Here is a 27,760-nt window from a genome sequence, read left to right on the forward strand (position 1 = left end):
ACTCATCAGCTTAAATGTTAACCCATACATCACAAGATGGGTTGCAAACTGGCTGAGGTGACAGAACCCACAGGGTCAGAGTTGCTGGCGCCATGTCAGACTCAAAGCCTGTCACAAGTGGTGTCCCACAGGGCTCAGTCCTGGGCCCACTCTTGTTTGGCATCTACTTTTCCAAGTACAAGCAAACACAGGAGGGTTATGGCTGACAAAGTTTGCAGATGACTGCAAACTGGGCCATAGTAGAAAACACATCTGACACAGATATCCTTCAGAAGGGTCTCACAGAAACGGATAACTGGTGCCAGAGCCATGGCCTAAAGTTAAATGCCAAAAAATGCATAGTCATACCCTTCGGGAAAAACAAGGTTACCCCTAGCTACCAAATAGGTGGCAATCCACTGAGCACAGAAGAAGTTATCAGGGACCTGGGGACCCAGGTTGATAGTAGTCTGTCATTCGACACCCATGTAGCTAAAGTAGTTAGGAAGTCCTTCTACATTGCCCACCTTATCATGAAGGGATTCTCATCTAGATCAAGGGAGGTCATAGTCTCCCTTTACTCATCACTCATCAGACCAATGATTGAGTACAATGCCCCATTCGAATGTATCTGACCCGACACTTGCAGCAGCTGGAGAGGCCACAAAGTTCCTCACCAAAAGGATAAAGGGTCTCATAAATCTGTCCTATCCTCCCCGACTGAAAGAACTCCAGCTCTATTCTGTCGCCACCGCTTGCTCAGAGGTGACCTTTGCCTAACATACAAGGGCATGTGAAAGCCAGATTTGATGAATATGCTTCACGTCAAAAATCTAGATCCATCAGAGCCACAAGGGCGGAGACTTAAACCTCGACACGGCTATTAATAGGACGTGCTGGAGAGATAGATTCATCACCCAAAGACTCCCTATGCTGTGGAACAAAATCCCGGTACATGTGAGGCAGAGCACCTCGCTGGCCTTGTTCAAGAGAAATCTTGACCAATGGATGGGAGATCGCAGATATACCCCAGGAATTACCTCAGTGTCACTGCTCGACAGAGGCACAGCAAAATAATGGGTATAGTTCCCCATACTAAAGGGGTGGCGTAAGCCACAAAACAATGGGCTAGGCTTATAAATGCCCTCGGGCAGATAGCCTAGTATGAACCTATGAACCTATGAACTGAGCCGACAGTCAAGGATTAGTGAAGATTGACAACACAGATGGAGCGTTATGCTAAGACATAACTTCTTTTTTCTGGAACCTTTCAGTTCTGGACCATGTACATCTTGGTGAACCCTCCCCCCTCAGCAGATGAACTGATTGACTTGGTTTCCCACCAGGCTTGGAAGGAACTGGACACTGTTAATCCTATTCCCAAGCTCCCCAGACCAATTTTTATTCCCTCTTGCTCACAGACCCCACTGGAACAAGGAAGTCCCAGTTGATGGTATGGTGGTGGCAGCAGCCACCAAGAAGGAGCTAGCTGAGCAGAGTTGCTTTGTCCATCCGCAGAACACGGAGTCCAGAGTGATGGACAAATTTGGAAAGTGAATGTTCGCAAGCTACTTTTGTGCTGAGATCTCTAAACCACTTGGCACATTTCGTTTGGCTACAGAGATAATTCCTTCAGAGACGGAAGAGGAAATTTTAATGGTAGACATCACCCTAGAGGCAGAGAGGGCCCACCGAATGAAGGCTTTAGAGATTTCTGATAAGCTCTATCAGGGCTCCTGAAGTGCTCCCAACTCTCCAACTCTGGAAGCAGTCAGGGGTCATTTCTCTTTGCACCTTAATGTCTGGGCAGATATTGCAAAAGATTAATTGGTGCTGAGAATCATATCCGGAGTTTACTACGTACCATTTTCACTTCCTCTCCCTCCTCAAAAGAAGAAATTTCCCAACATTCTGCCCAGTCAGAGGAAGGATGCAGCACAAGAAATACAAAAGCTGCAACAGAAAAGAGTTATCCAAGAGTTCCCACCCAACCAGATAGGATTTGGAACTTACTCACACTTCTTTTTAGTGTCAAAGAAAACAGGGCACCTTAGACCCATTTTGGATCTCTGCAAGTTAAACCAGTATAGGGTTACCATACATCTGGGTTTCCCTGGACACATCCTCTTTTTGGGCTCCTGTCCAGGTGGTTTTTGAAAATTCTGAGATTTGCCCGGGTTTTTCAAAAACCCGGGCAAATCTCAGAATTTTCAAAAACCAGACGTCCCTATTTCCTCTTTCCTCTGCTTTGTTTTTTTTTTTTTTGATTGGCTTGTATACCTGTATAAGAGCCAATCAAAAAATTTGAAAAACGGAGCTCTATTCAATGTGGAACTGCTTGATGTTCCGCATTGAACAGAAGAGGGTCTGCTGTGCGAGTTTTTGATTGGCTCGTATACCGGTATACGAGCCAATCAAAAAATGGAGCTCTGTTCAATACGGAACTGCTTGATGTTCCACATTGAAAAGAAGAGGGTCCGCTGTGCAAGTTTTTTGTTTGGCTCATCTACCAGTATACAAGCCAGTTTAAAAATGGAGCTCTGTTCAATGCGGAATTGCTTGATGTTCCGCATTGAACAGAAGAGGGTCTGCTGTGCAAGTTTTTGATTGGCTCATATACCGGCATACGGGCCAATCAAAAATCACCAAACACGGAGCTACTTGTCTCTTTTTTTTTTTGCTCTTCACCTAGTGTGAAGAATCTGGCAACCCTAAGAGGGTGAAAAAATATGTGCTGGTATAATACCAGCACATATTTTTTGTCCTCTTTTTCATATAACCAAATATGGTAACCCTAAACCAGTATGGAAAGAAGGTGAAGTTCTGCATGGTCATGGTTCAGTCCATTCTGCCTCTTCTGCACATCAGTGATTGGATGTGCTCAATAGATCTCCAGGATGGGTGCTATCACATAAAAATAGACAGATGATCCAGGAGACATCTGCTCTTTTGGTTGGGAGCCAATCATTACCAATTCAAAGCACTACCCTTTGGACTCTGCACAGTTCCCAGAGTGTTTACTAAATGCATGACATTTGTGGCAGCTCACTTGAGACTCAAAGGATTCCAGGTGTTTCCATGTCTCAAACATTGGCTCCTCACCACCCCATCCAAGCATCAACTTTTACAAGCCAGGGACTATTTGCTCCAGGTTTCCAGCACTTTAAGTATCTCAATAAACCATGCCAGGTCAAACCTAGTCCTGGTACAGATCCTGGAAATCATAGGGACCTTTTTGAATACTATGACTCAGGTGGCTTCCTTACCTTTCCATCACATCACATCTTTAAGACATCAGGTTCAGTCTATACTTTCTTATCTGTCTCCTCCAGCAGAAATAGTACTACAAGCTCCTGGGGTTGATGTCAGCTGCCATACTTCTGGTCCCTTTAGCATGATTCTTTACGCAAATTTTTCAGTGGACCTTCTCATTACAGTGGTCCATTCTTTATCAGCCCCTATCATTTCTAATTTCTCATTGCAATGCACATCCCGAGAAAAAACAGAGCGATACCAGACAGGCTCAGCTGATCCATTCTAATGCTACATGAGTGGTCTCTTATTCAATCAGTGGTGAATAGGATCTTCAGCCTCTGGGGTCAGATTGTGTAGGGCCTTCATGAAAGGCATTTTCTCTTCAGATCCCCATAAAGGACCCTTCTTCTCCTTGGGAACCTTACTGTGGTCCTTCAAGGTTTAACTCAGAAACCATTTGGACCAGCAGACAATTGTGATCTGAATTATCTTTCTTGGAAAACTATCTTCTTAGTAGCTATTACTTCAGCAAAAAGAATTTCTGAGCTCCAGGCCCTATCAGTGAAGCTTCCTTATATTGTTTTCCATAAAGACAAGGTGTCTGTGAGGACCAACCCTTCCTTTCTTCCTAAGGTGGCATTAGAAAATAACATCAACCAGTACATACAATTACCAGTCTTCTTTCCAACTTTTACAAATAAGGGAGAATACATGCTTCATCTCCTCGATGTGCACAGACAAGTATGTTATCTTCACAGAACAAAAGAGTTCGGGAAGTCCAGTCAACTTTTTGTATCTTTTTCTCAAAATCACTTAGGTCAGGTAGTATCTAAAGTTTCTCTAGCCACCTGGATTACTGATTGCATTTCATTGGTTTATTCTCAAAAAGCACTAAATTTACCACAACCTCCTTGAGCTCATTCCACTCAGTCTATGGCTGCTTCATCAGCTTTTTGGTCAAGGACTTCCATTGATGACATTTGTGCTGCAGCTACTTGGTTAAAGACTCATACTTTTGATATGCATTGCAAGTTGGACATCATTTTTAGAAGCAGAGCATCTTTTGGTTTGACAGTGCTCTGTCATGTCCTTGTATGAGGGCCACCCGAGGGCTACATAGCTGGCGACTCTGTCCCACTGGTGAGGAGGAATGAAAAGGATAACATCAGATTGTTAGTTATGTAGTCATCATAACTTGGCATCTGTGTTGTCCAGTTTCATTCTTCCTCACCGTCCCTCCCATTCTTCTCCCTTCAGTGCCACTCTTGGAAGTACCTGTTAGAACTATTCGGTTCCAGGTTTTAACCCTGTCTTTCTTCTGTCTATGTCGATCTCTGTTATAAAATGGGAGATTAGGTGGCAAACTCGATCTGATGTGTTGCTGATAGAAGAAACCATTATTGATAGAGGGAGGAGCTTGAGAGCTGGATCCAAAGTCTAGTGTATGTGGCAGATTCAGATCCGAAGATAGTTTCTGAACCCATTGGTAAGGAAGAATGAAAATAGACAGCACAGAGGCCAACTTATGGTGAGTACATAACTAACAATTTTGTAAGATGTGACATATGCTTAAATGTATCTGACAAGAAACAAAAGTATAAAAGGTCAACCTGCCAAACATTAATGTGTACACAAAAGCTGAAATTAGATACAAATAAAAGGTGGGAAAAATAACTTTTCAACTTAATGATCCTTTCAATACTATATTTAAATGTTAATGGTTTCACAGATACTACATTTCACAAATGCCAAAGCTCGAGGTCTTCAAACAGCTCATGGCCTACTCCCTATCCCATGATGCAATAGTGCTTCCCTCAGATCTTGTTTTCCTAATCATACTGATAACTAAAGACTATAGGCATTGAAATAAGAATACCATAGATAAGGACAAAGTATCACTAAGACTTGTTGGAACTTCCCAGCCCTCAAGACTTTAAATGTAGGGGGTTGGTGGGTGGGACGTAAGAATAAAGGTGAGATGAACAACTCACATGGAACATTATGGTAAGTACATAACTTCTTTATGTGAAGTTGTTCTAGCTCGCCTTCATTCTCACTGATGGGTAAGTGTCCCAAGCACCATTTCCTTGGGTGGCTCATAGGAGTATATTCCTCAGAACCATAGAACCAAAGGACCCCCTGTCCCTGGAGGCCTTATCCAATTTGTAATGAGTGATAAAGGCATGAGATGAGGACCATGTGGCTGCTGCACAAATGGTATTTGTAGGCAGCAGTGCCAGAAAGGCTGAAGAAGTGGAAATTGCCCTGGTTGAGTGAGCCTTGACTTTATGATTTATTGTCATCTGCGAAGAGTTGTATGTGAAAGAAATACAATCTGACAACCATTCTGATAAAGTTTTTTTTACCACTGGAGTACCCTTCTTTGACTCTGAAAAGGAGACAAAAAGTTGATCCGATTTTCTGAAGTCCTTAGTCCTGTCTAAATAGAATCGAAGTTGCCTATGGACGTCGAGTTTGTGCAACATGTGTTCCATTCTGTTTGTATATTTGGGAAAAAAACACAGGTAATTCTATAGTCTGGTTGAGATTTGTTTCAGAACAAACCTTAGGTAGAATGAAGGATTTGTTCTCAGTGTTACTCTATCATTATGAAAAATCAAGTATGTGGCTTTGATGGACAAGGCATGTAGTTCCGAAATTCTTTGAGCAGAAGTAATAGCTACAAGGAAAATGGTCTTCCATGATAGGTATTTCAAATCACAGTATGATGCAGGTTCAAAGGGGAGTAAAATGATCAATGAGAGCACAAAATTGAGATTTCATGGAGCAGCTTGGGTTCTAATAGGTGGTCTCAAGTCTGTGTGACATGATGGGAGTCTGTTGATCACCAATATGAAAATTAGAGATTGCTGCCAATTGACCTCTAAGGGTTGCTGCAGCCACTCCTTCATGAAACAGTTTAGTCAGAAACTCTAGAATGGAAGAAATCGAAGCCAATATGGATCAACATTATTATTTGACACCCATATGGAATTTTTTTTCCACTTGCTAAGGTATAGTTTCCTAGTAGAAGATTTATGAGAAGAAATTAGGATGTTCTGTGCTACATGTGATAAATTGTGGAACCTGGCTATTCATGGAACTGGAGCAGCCAAGCTGTCGATTTTAGGGTATGAATTGCAGGATAAAGAACCCCTGATGAATGTATCAGAAGATCTGGAACTGGGTCCAGGATCCATGGTTCTTCCAGTAGATGAGGCTGCAGAAAGGGGAACCAAATCTGACGAGGCCATTAAGGGGCTATCAAAATAATGGTCCTTCCCAGAGTGCTGGCTTTCTGTAAGAATTTGGGTATCAGAGGAAATGGGGGAAAAGCATAAAGAGGTCCTGGGGGCCAACTGTGTACAAGTGCATGCCTTGGGGCATCTCCCAAGTTGAGGATCAGGGCAAAGTAGTTGCTGCATTTGGTGTTGGCGGGGGTTTCAAAGAGGTCGCAGCAAGGCTGGCCCCATCTGCAGAATATCCTTTCCACTACTTCTTCTTTCAGGGACCACTCGCGAGGAGACAGTATTGCTCTTCTCATCTTGTCCGCTATCACATTGGACCTCCCCGGAATCTGCGTTGCAGTTAGAAAGCGCTGGGTGGATATTGCCCACTGCTATACTCTCAAGGCCTCTCGACATAAGGGGTATAATCTGGTTCCTTCCTGTCTGTTTATGTACCAGACTACTGACATGTTGTCCATCTGTATTGCAATAGTCCCTACAGGTAGAAAGTTTTGAAAGGACTACAAAGCTAGAAGTACCGCTCTTATCTCTAGGACATTGATATGCAAATGTGTCTTGTGATTCTCCCATGTGCCTTGGGTTGTCCTTCCCTGAAAATCCCCCCCCCCCCCACCCTATCAGAGAGGCATCCATAGTCACAGTTCAACCGGGGTTGGAAGAACAAAGGGACGTCCTATTGTCACTTGAGGAGAGGTCAGCCACCAAAGAAGATCCTTCTTGCATGACTTTGTTATTATAATGTGGTGAGGCGTTGGAAGTTCCTAATAAGACCATTGTGTGAAAACCAGCCATTGCAGTATCCACATGTGCATTCGGCCTAATGGAATAGCAATGATGGCTGCTGCCATGGTCCCTAGTAATTTGAGCAGTACTGAAACTGGGGCTCTTAGTTTGGGGATGAGATTCAGAATTTATTGTTGAAGGCTCACCACTCTTTCCATTGGAAGTTTTATGGTCATAGAAACTGTGTCGAGAAATGCTCCAGTAAAGACAATACCTCTGGATGGCTGTAAAGCAGATTTGTCCCAATTTACAGTAATCCCCAAATGACTGCAAAGATCTAAGGTTGTCTCCCTTGCATGTATGAGTTGATGCTTGGTGGTGGTGGTGGTGAGGAGCTAGTCATCTAAATATTGAAACACCTGGAATCCTAACCACTTCAGGTGAGCCATTACTACTGCCATGCATTTGGTGAACACTCTGGGGGCTGTACTGAGACCAAAGGGCAGAGCTTGAAACTAAATCTGACTGGCTCCCAGCCAAAAGTGCAGGTGATCCATGGATGGTCTGGCCATCTTTACATGGTGGTATGCATCCTGGAGATCTGTTGAGCACATCCAATCGTTTTTTCCTAGAAAAGGAATTATAGACTGTAGCGTGACCATCCGAAACTTTGTTTTCTTGACAGATTTGCTCAACCTGCTGAGATCCAAAATTGGTCTCCAGTCCCCTGTTTTCTTTGGAACTAAAAAAAACCTTGAGTAAGTTCCGGATCCTCTCTATTCTGCTGGGACTGGTTGGATAACTCTTTTTTTCTAGCAACCTTGTAATCTCTATGGTTGTCTGTTCCCTGTGATTGGGTGGAACATCTGGGATTTTTTTCACAGGGGTTGGAAGGGTAGTAAGGGGAATAGTGTATCCTCTGGATATTATGCTTTGTACCCACCGATATTTTGTGATTTTTACCCACGTGTCTGAGTGCAAAGATAGGTGTCTCCCAACTGCCTCCAGAGATGGACAGATGGGTCTCCTTTCAGGAGCGCTGGTAAGGCTTGGCAGAGAACTGATGCCTGTCACCCTGATTTTGTGGGCCCCCTCTGCCACGTAGACGGCATCTCCCATTATTGCCCCCTCCTCTGCCTCTAGACAGGGTTTCACTACTTGTGTCAAAGAAAGCTACTTGGGCTTTATGGAACCACATTTTCCCAATTTTCCGACCTTTAGGAAAAGGTCTGGTAGGAGTGGAAAAAACAGACTCCTACGACAGACAGAGTCTTTCCATCTTGCTCACACCTGTTAAGCATTTCCTTCACTTTCAGTCCAAAAAAGGATGACTTGTAGGACTCCACAAAGGAACATAAGTGCATCCAGGAGTGTCTCCTAAGAGCAATTCCTGTGCTCATTCCATCAGCTGCATATGAAATCAGACGCATGGAAGAGTTTATAAGGGACTTTAGGGTAGCAAGCTGGGAGGTTACCTTATCTGAGACCCCCACAGCTACCACACCCTGTAGAGTATCTTCTAACTCTTTAAGGAGATCTCTGTGTAGTCTGGTGAAATGTGTGAGATAATTCAGAGATCGAAGAGTAAAGGCTGCTGCACTAAACATGTGCTTTCCATATCTGTCCATGATCCTAGAATCTATATTAGGAGGATGAACAGATGTGGAGGTCTCCGATAGTTCCTTCTTGGTGGCCGCAGCCACCACCATAGCATCAATGGGTACTCCTTTGGTAAGGAAAGCCTTGCCCTGAGGTGACGTTATAAATTTATTCAGCCTCTGAGGAACTGGTTCTATGGTATCCGGGGATGCCCACGCTTTTCGAGAGAGAAGATCCATCGACTCATCGAAGGGCAGAGTCACCCAAGAGGTGGAGGGTTGAGACCCGAAAGCCTTCAGGAGTACTGACTCATCATCATTAGGGTTAAGGGGATTCCAGCCACCCCTCTGTTTAAGGATTTCTAAGATATCACCAAAAGAGATATCTTCAGAGGGGGACCGAGGGGACCCTTCTGACTCATCTCAGTCAGTATCTGATGTGATGGATTCCTGTGGGGAATCCAGATGCTTCCTCATGCAAGTTCTCTTCCTGGGAACCTCCTCAGAGGGAGCTTCTGGGGAGGTACCGGAAGAGCAGAGTTCACCCGATGGGGGACCTAAGACTTCGGGTCTCTATGCTTTTGAGGGATCAGTGAAGCAGAGACAGACACAGGAACTTTAGGGGAAGAGATTGCTGGTACCAGTGATGCATGTGCCCGAGGGGACAACACTCTGCTTATAGCACTGAAAGCTCCATGGCTCTGGTCCGAAAAGAAGCCTGAATCTGTAGAAACAGGCAGCCTGCGAGGCACCAAAACCATGGGCTCCAAGCCCGATGTAGGTGCCGAGCTCACCCAAGTCGAGGCCCCAAGAGGCAAAGTTGGCACCGAAAGATCAGTACGACTATCCTCTCCGGACCTGACCGGTGAGTGTTGGCTCCTAGACTCTAAGGTGGGTACCAAAGAGGTCAGAGTAGTCGGAACCAAAAGCCCAATGGGTGTCGGCTCCAGTGCTTCCACAATCATTGGCTCTGAATACTCCAGCTCCAAAACTTTGGGTTGAATTGGAGGAGGAATTGAAGAAACGGGATAAGTCTGGGTCAGTTCTGAAGCCCTAAGGGTTGAACCTGACAGAATTTTGGCTATTGTCTGTGACTGTAGAAGTCTCTTTACCACTCAATCCACATCCTTATCCGATAGTCTTGAGGACCGGGAAGCAATAGATGATGTCTCAGACTGGAGAATAGGAGATTTTAAAGTGGGAGATACCGGCTCCAAAGCTGGGGACCGGCTTCTACTGACCACAGTTACCTCCGGCTCCATAGGCTTAGGAGCCGAGGTGGCATTCTTACTAGATTTAGATGTGGAAGTCGATGAGCCCTTTTTCATCTCCGACTCCAACGATGAGCTTGTAGATACAGTTTTAGAAGACTTAGTGGACTTGTGCTTGTCTAAGGCTTCTTGAAAGGGAGATTTCAAGAGACCTCTTGCCAGTAGTCTACTCTTGCATTCATGAAGAACGCGAGAGCTAAAAGAGTGACAGATGGCAAAATTTTCCTGCAGGTGAAGCTCACCTAAATAATAAACACAATTTATATGCCCATCTGTAACTGACATCTTCTGTCTGCATTTCAGACATTCCTTAAACCTAGATTTAGCTTCTTCAGACATCACTCTTGTCAACTGTAAATTACCCAAAGCAGAAAACTAACTCTCTCTCTCTCTCTATATATATATATATATATATATATATATATATATCAATCAAGAAATAGCCTCAATAAAAGAGGGTCTAAGACTAATCTATAATAACTATGAAACACACCAAGCTGTTCAATTATACAACCCTAATAAAAACCGCAGGGTTGAATAAAATGTAATTGCAAGTAACAGCAAAAAAATATTATTAATGCCCTAATAAAAACCGGGCTACTGATAAAGCAGAAAAGGATAGGGAGCTAAGTTTTATCTAAATCTAAGCTATCTAAATCTAACTAGTCTAGTTAAATAGTGTCAATATCTATAAATAGGCCTAGAAATAAATGGCCTCAAGAAAAATGAGAAAGGCACTCTAACTAATTATCACTAACAAAAGAGACAAGTGTCTCAAGTAGCTAAATGTAATCTAACAACTAACAACAAACGGGAATGAAAAAAAATTTTTATCTAGAAAAATATCAAATGTTTTCCAATACTGGCCAGAGCTGTTCAGCGAACACCCAATCTGTTGCAGTGGCAAATGAGATCTTAGGAAACACTATTGCATCATGGGATAGGGAGTAGGCCACAAGCTGTTTGAAGACCTCAAGCTTTAGCATTTGGCCGAGTCGGAGCCGAGGATCAGCTCCAAACCCATCAGTGAGAATGAAGGCGAGATAGAACAATTTCACATCGGTAGGTATGTAGTACTAAGGGGCTACTGGCAAGAGAGGAGGATTACACTGGCATGTATTCATATTCCACCTAAAACTGCTGTGATGGAGCTTAAGAAAATAATCAGTTTTCAGCAGAGAATATTACTTAAAGGTAGGGACTAGAATTTAGAATTTCATTTGCAGCAGTGAAGATGTGTCTGGGGACCTAGAAGGAAAAATATAACAAAGGAGGGTAGATTTTTGAAGAAATTATGAAAATATTTGGCATGGAAGATGTGAATTCAGTAGTAGGAGTTTGGAGTGAATTTACATATTTCCCAAGATACAAAAACCAGGCTAGGCTAGACAGAACTTACATTTCCCAGGAACATGTGCACTTAATTTAAAGTTTTGATATGCATCTAATAACTATTTCAGATCACACACCAATAATAACTAAAATAAAACTGCAGAGTACTGAAATAAAAAAGAGGACACTGGCACCTCCCCACTTATTTGTTGAAATGAGAGGAATTTAAGGAATGGGTAATGGAAATTATTTGGGAGATATTAGAGAAGATAGAAATATCTTCTGAAAATATAGCTAGGAAGTGGGACAAAATTAAAGAGGACTTTAAAAACAGCATGGAAATAAAAGAAAGGGATATATAGTTAAAAAGTAACAAGAAATATTTAGAGGGACTGATAAAGGTTAAAGTATTGCAGAATAAGGTGAATCTCCCAGAAGAAGAAGAAGAGGAGCAATTGAAGAATGCTAAACAGAAAATAAGGGGTTACTTCAATAATGTGCATTTTGATAATAACTCCAGAGCACAAAGTCTTTTAACATAATAACTCAGGCAACAGAAAGTAGAAAGAGTTGTCGCCAAGCTTAGGGAGCCTATAACAAGGAAGATAACAAGAGATCCTGTAGAGGTGCTAGAAATATTTTGGAAATTTGTTATGCATATCTGTATAAAGCAGACAAATATGGAAATGAAGAAAAGGTACAAATGGAAATGTTTATGGAAGAATTAAATATGCCAACATTAGAGGTAGAGGAGTCTCAGTTATTAACAATTAGGATAGAAGGAGATGAGATAAAAATGGTGATGTATAACTAATCTACAGGAAAGTCCCTAGGAATAGATGGTATTCCTGTTGATGTTTGGAAGCTAAGAGGGGGAAAAAACTGATAAACATCTGGATTTTGTTTAACAGTATTTTAAGAAGAAGAGAAGCACCAGCATCCTGGAAGAAAGCAGTGGTGGCTGTAATACCTAAAGAGGGTGAAGATCCATCAGATCCAGCTTTCATACAGGCCCCTTTTCAATCCTAAACCATGATTCTAAAGTGTTCATGCCTATAGTGGCTAAAAGAATGGCAAAGGTGTTGCAAAAAATAATAGCTATGGATCAGTGTGGTTTTGTGGAGGGGAGGCAAACATTTGACAACATTAACAGAACAATGTTGAACCAGAGGGAAGCAGAATGTAAGAAAATACCACTGGTGTTAGTGGGTCTTAATGCAAAGAAAGCATTTGACAGAGTAAGCTAGGAGTTTATGAGCAGGGCAATGGAAGCATTTGCATTCCCTGATAAAATTATAACGCTGATAAGGAAGATATATGAGGGCTCAGAAGTTGCAATTAAAGTGGGTGGGTTCCTCTCTGATAATTTCTGTTTCAGCAGAGTAACCAGGAAGGGGTGCCCTCTTTCCTTTTGCTTTTTTTGCATTATATTTAGAACCATTGGCAAAGAAAATAAAAGACTCAGAAATTCAAGGATATAATTGGTATGGTAGTCAAGAAAAGCTGGCTGCATTTGCAGATGATATTATTTTATACCTAATAAGATCAGAAAAGGACAGTTCAGTGTTGTGGAAAAATTTGAGACAGTTGCAAGTCTTTTCGGGGTACAATGTTAATGAAGCTAAAACAAAGGCAATAGCTGTAAACTGTGTTCCCACACACAAATTGATTCAGCAATATCCATATTTATGGGGACTTGATAAAATGAAGTACTTAGGAGTATGGATTAAAAAGGATTCTGGTGTGGCATCTAAGGAAATGTGAGAAAAGACTAAACAAAAGATAATAGAAAAACTGAGAAATTGGAAGTTCTATTTAATGGATATGGATAGCAAGATACAAGCAGTAAACATTTTTTAGTCCCTTTAGTTTTATACACAGGTCAGACGTATCCTTATCAACCAGATGAGAAGTTGTGGAAAGAAATTAATAGAGAGCTGAAGGATTTTATCTGGGAGGGGAAGACAACAAGAGTCAAGTGGGATAAGCTGATTCTTCCAATTTAACAATGCAGTTTGGGATTACCTGATTTGAAGGGACATGTCAGAGCTATGTAGTTAAGGCTCCTATACATAGCACAAGTAGAAGGTTATAATTCAAAGTGGAAAGGGGTGATGACAAGACAAGGCAGAAGCTCAAGAAACAAGGAGAGACTGGGATTTTTGAAGCAGATTTTTAAGGAGAATAACAATAACCTTACAGAATATTATATTCCTAAAGTAGCAAAAAGTATTCTAAGAACTACACCAACACAGGAATGGAGAAAGGAGAGTCTGCTGATACGGATGACTGCAATTAGGGATAAAGATAATAGGCAAGAGGGTCTGGAATTTATTGGGAAAAACTGGAAAAAGAAACAAGGCATTTGGAGCAAATAATTAGAGATGGAAAGGTCATAGAATGGGAAGATGGCAACAATTTATTTGGACTGCAGGCTAGAGATTACCTTCCCTATCAAGGACTGATATCAGAGTGCAGGCAAAGAGAACAAAATAGGGAGATCCTACGTGAAAGATCAGCACTGGTAGAGTTTTTAGTAGAATCTATAACAGAAGCTGCTGTTAAAAAAAAAATTAGTAGAGAATATGAAATGTTAATCAGCGGAGGTTAGAAAAGATTGGGAAGAAGGACTGGATAACCAATTCACAAAGAAACAATGGGGGATAGATATGTACATTTTCCAAATATGTAACAAAGTCTAGAAGATTTAGGATATTTGCTTGAAAGTGTTTACATAGGTATTTCATATCTTGAGTAGACTCCAAAGAACATTTTCTCAGGTAGATAGCAAATGTTGGAAGTGTGATTGGGAAGAAAGAGGTAATTGGGAACATATTTTCTGGGAGTGTAATGAACTTGCACAGTTTAAAAATTCCCTGTAGGCTAAAAGTCTTTTGGCTTTTCCCGATTAGGGGTCGCCACAGCAGAACTCCAGTCCGCTCATGATTGGCAGTGGATTTTTATGGTGCCGAGTTGCCAGCCCGATGCCCAACCTTCAAAGAAGGCCCTCCCATTCGCGCTTGCACCTACCTGCATGTCTTTAGCGTCACTCGACCGTGGGGAGGACATGCAGACTCCACACAGACTACTCTATCAGAAATACTGGGTGACCAAACTGGTATAACTAAGGACATGATTTTTTGAGCTTTATTACATAATTGGAATTGCCTAGACATAGTAAAGCTTTGCTCAGTCTAATTATGGTTGCTGAAAAAAAGCAATCACTAGAAAATGGAAATCAAAGTCTAAACCAACTGTTCTAGAAGTAGTGAATGAATATAGTAACAGAGATAAAACAACTGGAAATGGGATCTTTAGAAAAGGGTAGGAGCAAATTACATGGAAAAATGGGAATTTTGGGAACAATAAATGCAGAGGAGGAATGAATGAAGTTTAAAAGAAGGCAGGATTTGAATGAGCTGTATAATGTTTGGCAGTGAATGGATAGATTATAAGTGATGTATAACGTTTGCAACTAAAATTATGGGATTTATTTCCATTTATATAAATGCATGAGTGCCTGTGTCATGTGATAATTTAATAAAGATGTTTCTTGTTTAAAAAAGTGGACATTTCACAGAGTGTTTATAAATAGTATTCACAAATGTCCATTCCTAGTGGCATAACTATGTTCTTACTTTCCTTTGCCAACATAAAAACTTTCACATCACACAGTCTGCATAATAAAATACATATTCAGATGCACAAGTAAAATACCTCTTTAGTGAATAGGTCCTAGCAGTGTTGCTACAAAAACATTGAGACTTTCTGATACAAATCTATACATGCTACAATTTTGACATCTGTATGTTCCTATTTTGCTCGTCTTACCTCATTTGCCATTGTGACTAGCTTTACTTTAAAAATATTTTTAAGGTTTTTACCTTTTCTATTAGTAAACTTAGTTTCCACCTCCACTTATATGTATAAATCTAAATATGTACTTAAAATGTTCCAACTGTCCTTAATTACTTTCTTTATATTAGCAGAATCTAAGGTCTAAACCAAAGATATGGCAACATGCTATCATATATCATGCGGTTTTCTCAGTTATGTATTACAAATAGAGGGCAGTTAGTTAGTTGACTTTTTTTTTGTTTTGTTTTGTTTTTTTTGTGCGGGGGGATATAACAATTTGGCAGATTTTTTAATTTTCCTGTAGAGTACTTTGTCAGAAATGTGGGGGGATCAAATAGTTTTAACTAAGTAAATCATTCTTTTAATCTATGACATGAGATTATAATTACCTAGACATAGTAAGAAATTATTGAGTTTGATGTTATTGGCTGGCCAAAAAGCAATACCTAGAAAACTGAAGTTAAAGTATATTCCCAGTATATAGAAGGTTGTAGATGTTATAAAGGAGATAAGGGAACTGGCAGTAGGATCTTTAGACAAGAAAAGGAGCACATTTCATAGAAATACATGGAATTTGTGGGAACCATGCAGAATAATGTTCAAGAGGAGGAATGAGGTTAAGAGAAGGCAGGAACTGAGCAACTTTCTTAATGTTGGAGTGAATGAAAATTGTTTAAAATAGCAGATATGTACACTGCGTGGGAATAACAACAGAAACTATTATAGTTTGTTTTCTTTTCTATTAACATATGCAGTGCCACACTACATATTAAAATGAGATGATTTGATAATGATGTTTAAAACCTTGCAGCTCCTAATACTTAATGGTAACATTTTCTTAGAGTGTAAAGAGACTCTGTCTATGTCTTCCCTTATTAGTGGAGTGCCCTAACAATAGCTCACTCAAAGACACTTCAAGGGCTAGTAGTGGGTACAAACTGACTGCATGAAAGAATGAATTAATGAATGAATAAATAAATAAAATATATAATGTTTGCAGATTAGAATTATAGAATTTGGAAATTAGTTAGCATCTTATGTTAATTTATGATGATATTTTTTGCTTCACTAGCTGAATTTATTTTATTCATTGTTACAGGCTTTGTGGAAGAAAAGTATAAGGTGGATGTGCATCTTACAGTTGTACCTTTGATTTCTTCTAGGCTTCAGCTATTCTAAAACCATCAACATCAGAGACAGTAGCAGATGTAGAGCAACCTGTAATTCTGAACCTGGAGGGACAGGTAATAATGGATGCTTAAGTAATTCTTCAGCCCTAAAGCTTCAATGGTAATGTAACAGTAAACCATAATGTACTATCTTTGTACATTTAATGAAAGTTTCATGATTTAACAATCATTCCTTTGCAGGTATACAGGCACACTGCTGTAGAATCTAAGTATAAATATTATAGGCCTTCAAAGCAGCAATTCACTCCTGAATACATAAATCAGTTGTTTTGGAAAGCTTTATTCAGGGTATGCTTTCTTTTCTCGGTGCTTCTTACCCTTCATAACAAGGCTAGCAGGTTTGCGTTCCATCAAGTTTGCCAGACAGTTATGCATTTATGTTAAATATAAGTAAGTATAGCATCATACACTCACTGTATTGAGTGATGAGGTATGCATTTTCTGTCCCAAGTAAAGTATTTTCTAGAATTCCACAGAGAGCAGGAGATGATGATGGTTGGAAGAAGAGCTTCTTTAAATCTAATAGTATACTTTATATAGACAGTTAGGTATACCGTCTCTAACATGTATGTATTTTGATGACAGACACTCGCACCCACTTGACTCACCTGCTCTGCAAATATACCCACATTTGTGTAATTTGCATGGCCTAATTAAACAAAGCATACCTTTACCTACTTTCATTATAACCATCCTATATCCGTTCATTGCCTTAAATTCATTCAACAGTTAAGCTAGTTATTTTAGCAGCTGTAGTATTTTGAGCAGTAGATCTTACTTTAAGAATTAGTCGTAAGAGGTGAATGCAAATAGAGTTTGCATGGGACTCTTTCTTTCAGGTGTTTTTATGAAAGCATTGCTTTATACTGGTCCCAGAGCACATGCCATATAAAAGGCAGACCTGCATTTTTCACTGCCAGCTACGTGAATGTAACTCAGTGTCATGATCAGCATCTTAGTTGTTTATTTTTCACTTGTTTTACTTTGTAATTTTTGTCATTTCACCACTTCTTTGGCAAGTCTGCCTCACACTAGCCCTGGTACACTTGTCATATAAAATGTAATCCCATTAGTTCTTTCCTACCAGCCACTTCCATGACTGACTCATGTCTGTGTGTCTGCTTCTCTTTGTTTTCGCTGTAGAGTCTTTAGATTCAGCATCAGTCATTTTTCTCTGATGGCACATTTATTTTCTGATTTTTTTCTTCCTCAGTGGAACCACGTTTTACCTGAAAAGTCAGGTATATATGCATATGGCAAACACATCACAACTGACAGTCACACACTTTGTGTTTAAGATCAAAACATACTACTGCTGAGTGCCTCATTGTTTACCTTTTAAGGAAGCTACAAACTGTCACAAATGTAAAATCCTGACTGAATATAGTATCATATATATCTGCAAATATGGAACACTTAGGTCCTATGATGACTGAGTATTTTTCCTTAAACTTTTGCAAAGCTCTTAAGTTAATTAACAAGATATATGCTTAAGAAGAATGTTAAGTGTAATTTATGATTATTGGAGATACTATTTGGTGAAGTATGTACATAAATAGTTTCTTTGAAAAAGGGGAAAAACGAGTTAGCATAGAAAAAGTACCAATATATTGTATTCACATGTTAATATCTGCATTGTAAGTCATGCATCTTTTTTTTCCAGTGGATAATGATGTTAATAGTCCTATACTGATAGCTGTAGTATTTGGAGCTTGCCATAAATCCACCCATGAATGGCATATATATAGCTATATATATATATATATATATATATATATATATATATATATATATATATATATATATTGTAGCTATATATAAGCACGCAGAGTGAAGAGGTCTTAAACATATGTATACCTTTAAGATGTTTTTAGTAATTAAATCTTAATTGTTTGCTAATTGGCTTTTGTATTGCATTTAAATGGATGTTTCACTTTGTTTTTTAGAAGACATTAAGAAGCACAGCCGAAAGCGCTTGTCTTATTTCTTGTTTTTTATGGTGTATTTTATTAAACTAATTTTCATTGCCGTGGTTATCCAGCTTTTTTTATCTTTTTATTACTTGGGTTTCCAGTTTGGATTCTTGGTATACGCTGGTAATTTCTTGCTCATTATTTCATTTGTTTTACCAACGTTTACACATGGCTGAAAGTCATTCCTTGATGGAGGGTGCAGCACCAAGCTAGGAGATGTTAAATAAGAAACAGAGTGATGTGTTCCAGAGACAAGGGAACTCTTTTTTATCACTTACTTTTGATGGTAATTTATTTACAACACCCTCCATTAATGCCGGTGAGTTTGAACTATTTAATAAATTCCTGAGGGAGCTTGAGAATGATCTTTACAAGCTGAAACATTTTGTTTGGCAACGCCTGCATCTGGAAGCATGCCTCCATTTTCAGATTATCCCCAGGGGTATGAGGGTATTATGCATGCCGGCATGTGGTGATGCTTACCCTGGCTTACTCTGGCAATGGCAACAACTTAATTTGGACTTTTGTTTTAAATATGTTAAATTAATGTTGGACTATTTTAAACCTCTTGAGGAGGAACTTTTTCTTAAAACTGAGCGCATGTATTCTGAACTCATTGCTCGTTATAAAGATGTGCTTTACATGATCCAAATCAAAAACGTGCTCCAATGTGTTGCTTTACGAAACTAAATATCTGAAGTAGTTAACTTCATTTGATCAACAACCTGTGGGTATCGGATCCGTCCTGGATCTGAGCCAGCAGCTTTCCAAGGTAGAAATCCAAGCTCCAAGCTCCTCCCCCTTACCCATAACACCCTGCTACCTCCCTCCAGTCCTCAGATCCCCTTTGCCGTGGCTTCTATAAGCACGAGTGACAAGCTCCTTGCTATTAGGTAAGATAAGGATAGGAATTTTCTCTACTTTTTACCAGTTTAAAAAGTGTGTGTGTGTGATAGTTGATCCCTTAGACTAGTTTAGTTTAGTTTAGTTTAATTTAACTTTAGTGTATTCTCCTTCCCCTTATCTGTGTGTTAGGGAGTGTGATTGTGGTAGACATGGCCGAAGGCCACACTCAGTGCGTTCTTTGCCTGGGGGTTGCACATTTGACATCAGGCTGCCAGATATGTGCCGCCTCTAACCCCCAGGCTTTGAGAGACAGGAGGAACAAGTTAATCTTAGTGGGCCTTTTACCCACGGATTCTACTTCTTCCTGTTCTCCTTCAGTGGCGCCAGTCGCGCCTGCGGCTTTTCAGCCAACGGTTCCTACTCCCCTGGCTGGGACTCAACCTCCCACTGTGTCCCAGGGAGAGAGGGACCCTAGAAAGAAAGAGAAGAGAGATAGAGAGAGGGAGAAAGAGAGAGACAAAGACAGGGAGAGGCATAGGAGCCACAAGCGACGGGCCAACTCAACCCCCTCGGCTCTGCCAGCTAAGCAGCTCTATTCTCCCTTGAAGGTTCCTGGGTCCTCCCCCTCTCAGCTCCGTTCCCCACGTTTCTCTCCAGAGCCAGAGGAGGAGCCCCGGCCACCTTCGAGGTCATCGAGGTGGCCTTCTCGGCCAGCCTCGGTGGCCTCTTCTAGGTCTACGAGTAGCCTTTCTGATGCGGACATGGACCGGATGATGCGTCGCTTCCTTCAGGCCCAGATGCAGATGGGAGTGCTCTTGCCTCCCCCCCCCTCTGGGGGGGAGCTTGGCCCCCTTCTTTGCCCCCATTGCTCCTTCTCCGATCCATTATCGGGTTTCGGAACCATCGGATCCAAGTACCCTCGTAGCTGGGGAGTCGGCACCGATAGTAATTGCTACTTCGATGCCAGCCTTACCTTTGAGTTTATCGGGTCCCTTTTCAGATCCCAGCTCTCGGGGCCGTGAGCCGAGCCTCTGATCCAGAGGGGTGAGTGTGTCTTCAGCTCCGATGTGGTCGGAGCACACTTCCCTTTCGCGTCTGATCATTTCGGCTCTGGTGCCGATCCATATGTCGGATCCAAGGGGGCTGCTCTCGGATCCCAGGGAGAGTGGTTCACCTTCGGCTTTCGACATGGTGGAGAGGGTCCTCTCGAGGGATTCGAGGTCCTCGGCTCGTGCTATGGTTCCACCCGCTATTCCCTCGCAGATGGGCCTGTCTTCCATCATCCAGCCCCAGGGACAGCCTGTGTCTACGCTCCAGCTAGTTAGAGGAGCATGACCCCGTTTGTGAGCCCTCCTCGGAAAGTCCCGCCGAGGAGGTCCCTCACAAACAAAAGTGTAAGAGGAGGCACTTGGACTCCCCTGAGTCCCTCACGGAAGACACTAACTTGGAGGAAGGGGAAGGTTCTCCCAGGTCACCCCCGAGGACGTCTCCTTTGGAGACATTATGGAGATGCTGCACATTAGAGGGGGGTGGTCAGCCCAGAAGCCTTCCTCAGATGAGTCAGTGTTTCTAGAGGCGTTTGATGCAGGCCCTTCTACCTCTTTTGTGTCCCCTCCGGCTGACCCCCTGGTAGACCTAATTACTACCAGGGTATGGAAGGAGCCGGACACTGTAGAGCCAATCCCCAGGAGACCAGATAAGATCCTTAGTCCACCAACAGACAAGACAGCATGGAGTAAAGATTCCCCGGTAGATGCCATGGTGGTAGCGGCTGCCACCAAGAAGGAACTGGCACAGGATAGTTCCTCGGTCCATCCTCCTGACAAGGAGTCTCGGACGATGGATCGCATCAGAAAGAGGATGTTTGCTTCAGCCACCTTTTCCATAAGGGCGCTGAATTACTTGGCACACGTGATTAGGCTTCAGCGGGATCTAGTAAAAGAGTATGCTGGGTCTCCCCCGGAGTCCATGTCGGCCGAGGACAAACGAACTTTCTCGGCTCGCATGGCCACTCTAGAATCGATATCCAACACATCTATGCGGCTTCTCTCCCATGCCATGGAGGGGGCAGCTAGAGCCAGTGGAGCAGGCATCGGCTTATGGCATCAAGCCTGGCTCTGACTTTGCGGAACCCTTCAAGGTGTCCTTCGCGAACACTCCCTTTGACGGTTCTATGCTGTTTGGCAAGACCGTCCGCGATATGCTGCTCCAGAGCATGAAAGACGGGAAGACGCTGTCTGCCGTCGGAATCCGTTTCTCGGCTCCTCAAAGGTCCTTTTCCAGGAACCAGACAGTACAAAAGAAGATGTGGTTCCGGAAATCCCAGCAGTCCCGTTATGCTCCGGACCCTTCATCCTTCAGAGGCAGGGGAGGACAAGGTGGACGCCGGAGGCAGGGGGGGGGCAAAAGGATTTCGGGTCAAGGGAACCTTTTTCCAACCAACCCGTGCAGCAACCCTGAGAGGTTGCCTGACAGCTCCTCTCTGGAGGCAGTCCGGGGGCATTTCTCGGAACACCTGGTACATTGGGAGTGCATCACGACAGATCGCTGGGTGCTCCGAATAATATCCAGAGGTTACTCTATCCCCTTCATAAATCTTTCCCCTCAGTTGAGGCGCCTCCCCGATGATCCACCCAGTCAGAGGGAGGCGACAGCTTTAGAAATAAAGAAGCTGCTAAGAAAAAGAGCCATCCAGCACATCCCCCCAGGCCAGTCCGGGTCGGGCAATTACTCCAGGTTCTTTATGATGCCAAAAAAGACGGGGGACTTAAGACCAGTTCTCGACCTGTCTACATTGAACCTGTTCATTGCCAAAGAAAAATTCTAGATGGTCACTCTTCAATCTATTATCCCCCTTCTGCAGGAGAATGACTGGATGTGCTCCATAGACCTCAAGGATGCGTACTACCACATTCTCATGGACAGGCGATCCAGGAGGTTTCTCCGCTTTCGGTTGGGGGCCAGTCATTATCAGTTCAGGGTCCTCTCTTTTGGCCTCACCACAGCCCCCAGGGTGTTCACCAAGGTCATGGCAGTTGTAGCGGCCCACCTGAGGCTTCAGGGAATACAGGTCTTTCCTTACCTGGACGACTGGCTCCTCGCTGCTCCCACCAGGCATCTACTATGCTCAGCCAGAGATTCATAGGGGCCAGAGTAGACACACTTCAGTCCAAGGCCTTCTTGACATCAGACAGACTCCGCAACTTAGCTCTCCATGTCTTAGCACTTCTACAATCTCCGGCCCCACCAGTGGAATTAGTCCTGAGAGCCCTAAGGTCCATGGCAGCAGCTATCAACCTTTCACCCCGTAGCACACTTGAACATGAGGGTTCTTCAGTGGACCTTACAGGTCCAGTGGTCCATCCTTCGACATTCATTGCACTCCCCGATTCCCCTCAGCAGAGTTTGCAGGGACTCCCTACTTTGGTGGCTCCATTCCTAAGAGCTTCGGGAAGGGTGGCCGTTTTTGATGCCTCAACTCCAAGCCACGGTGACCGCGGATGCTTCTCGCCTGGGGTGGGGTGTCATTGCATGGGCAGAACTCTTCAAGGCACGTGGACTCAAACAGAGACCATTCTGCATATCAGTGTTCTGGAGATGAGGGCAGTGCTTCTAGTGTTGCAAGCTCTCCATGCCCTTCTTCCTCCGGGGACTATTGCAATTCAGAGAGACAACATGTCAGTGGCCTGGCACATCAACAAACGGGGGGGACCAGGTCTTACCCTCTTTGCCGAGAGGCCATGAGAGTTTGGGAGTGAGCGATATCCACCAACCGTTTCCTGCTAGCAACACACATTCTGGGTCGGTCCAATATTTTAGCGGACAAGCTGAGTCGAACTATCCTCTCGCCTTATGAGTGGTCTCTGAACCCCTTAGTAGCAAAACAGATCTTCCTCAAATGGGGTCAACCTTGCTGCAATCTCTTCGCATCACCTTCAAACGCAAAGTGCAGCAAGTTTTTCGCTCTAATTCCCCTGCCGGGGGAGAGCCCCAGAGACGCCCTAGTTCATGCTTGGCCATCTGGTCTTCTTTATGCTTATCCTCCTCTCCCATTAATGACAAAATTCTTATAGAAAGCTCATCAGTTGGGGAACAAGATTATCCTCATAGCCCCATTCTGGCCTCGTCAAACCTGGTTCCTGTACCTACGGTCTCATCTCATAGCTCCTCTTTGGATCTTGGATCCCATTCCGGATCTGATCTCTCATCCTTCGAGATTGAAAACTCTGAATCTGGACGACCTCAAGCTCTCGGCTTGGTTGATCCAGCTCCGTTAGTGGCTAGGACTCCCGGTATCTCGTCCGCAGTTAAATCCATCCTGGTGGCGGCGCATAAGCCTTCTACCAGGAAGGTCTACAACAGTAAGTGGAAACGTTTTTCCATCTGGGCCTGGCGTAGGAATTTGGACCCTTTTACGGCTCCCATTCCAGCAATACTTGAATTTCTATCTCACATTTTCCATCAAGGGGCCAGTTCTTCTACTGTGAAGGTTCAAATGGCGGCCATTTCCCACTTCCACATCGGGGACAATCTTGGTCCTTTAGCTTCCACTAAGATCTGTAAGACTTTCTTAAAGGGCACCTTTCTTTTAAGACCTACTGTCAAGAATGCGGTTCCTCCGTGGGACCTAACCTTAGTCCCTCAGGCTCTAACTAGTTCACCCTTTGAGCCTGCAGCTTCTGTTGACTTAAAGTTCTTGTCTTGGAAAACTGCCTTCTTAATTGCTATTACCTCAGCTAGAAGGGTATCTGATCTTCAGGCCCTTTGTACTAGATCCCCGTAGCTTGTCTTCCATAAGGACAGAGTACCCTCAGGACTAATCTTTCCTTCTTACCTAAAGTGGCTTCCGAGGCTAACATCAACCAATCCATTAATCTGCCTGTTTTCTTCCCTAACTATCAGAACAAGGAGGAGTACAGACTGCATTCATTAGATGTGCATAGACAATTGCGCTTTTACTTGCACAGAACAGCTGCCTCTCGCAAGTCGGAGCAGCTCTTAGCTTCCTTTGCTAAGCCATCCTTGGGTAAACCAGTAATGAAGGTGACTCTAGCTAGATCATCTGACTGCATTTTGCTCACATACAAAATTTCTGGTCGGCCGGAGCCCTTGGGGGTTCATGCTCATTCTGCCCATTCTATGGCTACCTCTGCTGCGTTTTGGTCAAGAGTTCCCTTGGATGACATCTGTTCTGCAGCTACTTGGGCTTCTTCTCATACCTTTATTTTGCATTATAAATTAGATCTGATAGCCAGAGGGAGGGCGGCCTTTGGCTGTGCAGTGCTCCGGAATATTCTTCCTTGAGGACCTCCCAAGTTTTTTTTTGGTAGCTGGGGACTCTGTCCCACAGGTTGCTGATCAAATGAAGTTAACTACTTCAGATAAAGAAGTTATGTACTCACCATAACATTCCATCTGAGTAGGTAACTTCATTTGTCAGCCACCGACCCCCCCTCCTTCCCCATAACCTGGCTTTCATTACCTGAATGATAGAATGATTCAGTCCTGGTATGCATCAAGTTAGGATGTTCAGGTATTGTTTGTCTTGGTGTTATCTGGTAATTGGGCAAACTCGATCTGAGGACTGGAGGGAGGTAGCAGGGTATTATGGGTAAGGAGGAGGAGCTTGGAGCTCGGATCTCTAGCTTGGAAAGCTGCCGGCTCTGATCCAGGACGGATCTGATAGCCACAGGTTGCTGACGAATGAATTTACCTACTCAGATGGAACGTTATGGTGAGTACATAACTTCTTTTTCAACAAACAAAACAGAAAAAACTGCAATGAGACCATAATGATTTTTGTATGGGTAATGTTTTTGTCTAGCCGAAGTGTGGTGAGAAACCACAATCTGGATCCACTAGAAATGAATTGGAACTCAGTAATACCTTGTAGACAGTTCATGTTGCTATGGAGAACCCCTCCTCTGTGGTTCCAACCTGCAGTAATGTATTGCAGTGTGTTTTGGCAATGCCCATACCGGTTTCATCAATGGGAAGTGACTCTGTGGCTACTACACCTCTGCCTAATCAACAAGCATTGACTTACGCTCAGGCCAGAGTGAAACCTAAGGTATTGAATTCTACTAATGTGGATTGTTTTCTACTGCTCCCTACACAACAGAAAGGACTCTCCTTTGCTTGGTCATCCAGTCGAGGGAGACAGAAGCGGAAGCTTTCAGGAGATCGAGGTTGAGTAGACAGTAGAATACAGAGATGAATACACTTGTGGTTAATTTATCTGACTATGTTCTGAATTCTACAGAAAGAGCAGTACTTGACAGAGATTTATCCTTTGTTCCAGCAACAGCAGCAAAGTTAAGTGACACTACTACTGACATTAGAATGTTTGCTCACAATTTATCTTGTAAGTTAATGTTTCGTGATAATGATACGAACAGTCGAGGCCCTACTTATAGCAAATTGAGCACATTTATACCTCTTATGCCTCCACATGTTGAATTTTTCTGTTAAAATACGTGAAGAGGAAATATGCAAGGCCTTAAATAAACTGGGTTCTAATAATGATTCTTATAACTTAACACGAGCAGAAAGGGAAGCACTTGAATGTTTAAGTAGTAATCATAACATATGTATAAGGCCTGCTGATAAAGGAGGGGCCGTTGTCTTAATGAATAGGACCGAGTATGTTAAAGCAATGAATGAACTCCTTAGTGATGCTGAGACGTATTCTAAAGTAAATAAATCCTTTGTTCAAGTGATTAATAATAGAATTCATGGTTATTTGGATGAACTACTTTTAGGCAGAGATATCAATGAGACTTTATATAGTTTTCTATATGTAACACATCCCGTAATACATATTGTTAAAGGACTATGCATAATACATAAGTCTAGTATTGCACCCCCTATGAGACCCATTATCTCAGGGAGTGGTTGGGCGAATGAGCCTCTCTCCTTCTATGTGGTAGAGAAATTGAAGAAGGTAGTACCCAATGTTACTAACAGTTTAAAAGACACAACACATTTTCTGCAAGATTTGAAAGATTATGTTCTTGATAATGATACTTCTACTTGCCTGATGGTGACGATGGTTGTTAGAAATCTATTTACTTGTATACCGAATTATTATGGCATAGAGGCCATCAGGGAGATTTTGATTAATATAGGCACTTTTTCTGACATTGACATTGATGTCATATGCACATTTTTGGATTTTCTTAAGCAATAATGTGATTTTGTTTGATGAGCAATTGTATTTGCAAAAATGGGGTGTCGTCATGGGCACCCCATGCGCAAACTCGTATGCAAATCTTGTAATGTATTTTTGGGAGTACAGGCATTTATTTAATCATCCAGATAGCTATAGAGTTAAACTATATAGGCACTTTGTGGATGAAGTTTTTATGTTTTGGGAAGGGGATGAAAATTCCCTCTGAATTTATCACTTTACTGGAGTCCACTACGAGTTTTCTCAGGTTTACCACCATCAGTTCTTATGATCATATTGATTTCTTAGACATATCTCTCTTCAGAGATGAGTTGGGTAATATATTCACCACTTTGTATAGGAAACCTTGTTGGCGCAATGGGCTACTGAGTTATGATAGTATGCACCCCGACATATTTTCTCTAATATTGTGAAAAGTCAATTGCTGAGGGTGAGAAGGGCTTGTGAAGGAAGTAACACACATGATACTGAAATGGAAAAAAATGAGACATGTTTGTGGTTAGAGGCTATAAGAAGCACGTGCTACATGCTGTGGAACAGAGCGTGGATCAACAAGCAGAGAATTTGGACTGTGCAGGTATAATTGACAATCATATAGGTATTACAGATATTTCTAGTAAGATATATTCTTGTTATTTTGTGACTAACTTTACCAGTAGTAATAATGTTGTGAGAGAAATTATTTGAAAACACTGGTCTCTGTTAACTACTGACAATTCCACAGCAAGGATTGTGGGTGAAACGCCACACTTTGTATACAGAAATAATGCCAATTTAAAAAAGTTATTTCATGACAATAAAAAAACATGCCCTAAGGTATTAAATCCAGGTACATTTCCTTGCAGAAAATGCAGTTTCTGTTATGTGTTAAGTGAACATCAGGAATTTGATTGTTCTAACACTTCTTTTATTTTTAGACCAAGATTTCATGCAGGCTGCAACAGTAGTAATCTGATTTATTTGGCTACATGTGACTTATGTGCCTGTTATTATGTAGGGAAGACCACCCAGAAATTGAAAGAACGTATCAGTAAACATCTTTATGAGATACGTAAACAGACTGATAAAAATGCCTTAGCCAAACATATTGTTATGTGGCCAACATCACTTCACTTTTAAAATATTGCAATTAGTAAATATTAATATAAGAGGAGGGGACACTAACAACAATTGCCGTGGATATCCAGCTGTTTTTTTATCTTTTTATTACTTGGGTTTCCAGTTTGGATTCTTGGTATGCGCTGGTAATTTCTTGCTCACACTCACTGTATTGAGTGATGAGGTATGCATTTTCTGTC

General features: G+C 42.2%; 1 protein-coding gene across 1 annotated transcript in view; it reads left to right on the forward strand.

Annotated features, from left to right (window-relative positions):
* Positions 1-27,760, forward strand: part of CFAP70 (cilia and flagella associated protein 70) — a 1,838,232-nt gene that overhangs the window by 629,771 nt on the left and 1,180,701 nt on the right. Inside the window, exon 10 of the mRNA XM_044079382.1 lies at positions 16,428-16,508. Within this exon, the coding sequence (XP_043935317.1) occupies positions 16,428-16,508 (81 nt within the window). The remainder of the gene's footprint in view (positions 1-16,427; positions 16,509-27,760) is intronic.

The sequence above is a fragment of the Protopterus annectens genome, chromosome 8.part0 (assembly GCF_019279795.1).
Source record: "Protopterus annectens isolate FY-2018-M chromosome 8.part0, PAN1.0, whole genome shotgun sequence".
Classification (NCBI taxonomy): Eukaryota; Metazoa; Chordata; order Ceratodontiformes; family Protopteridae; genus Protopterus; species Protopterus annectens.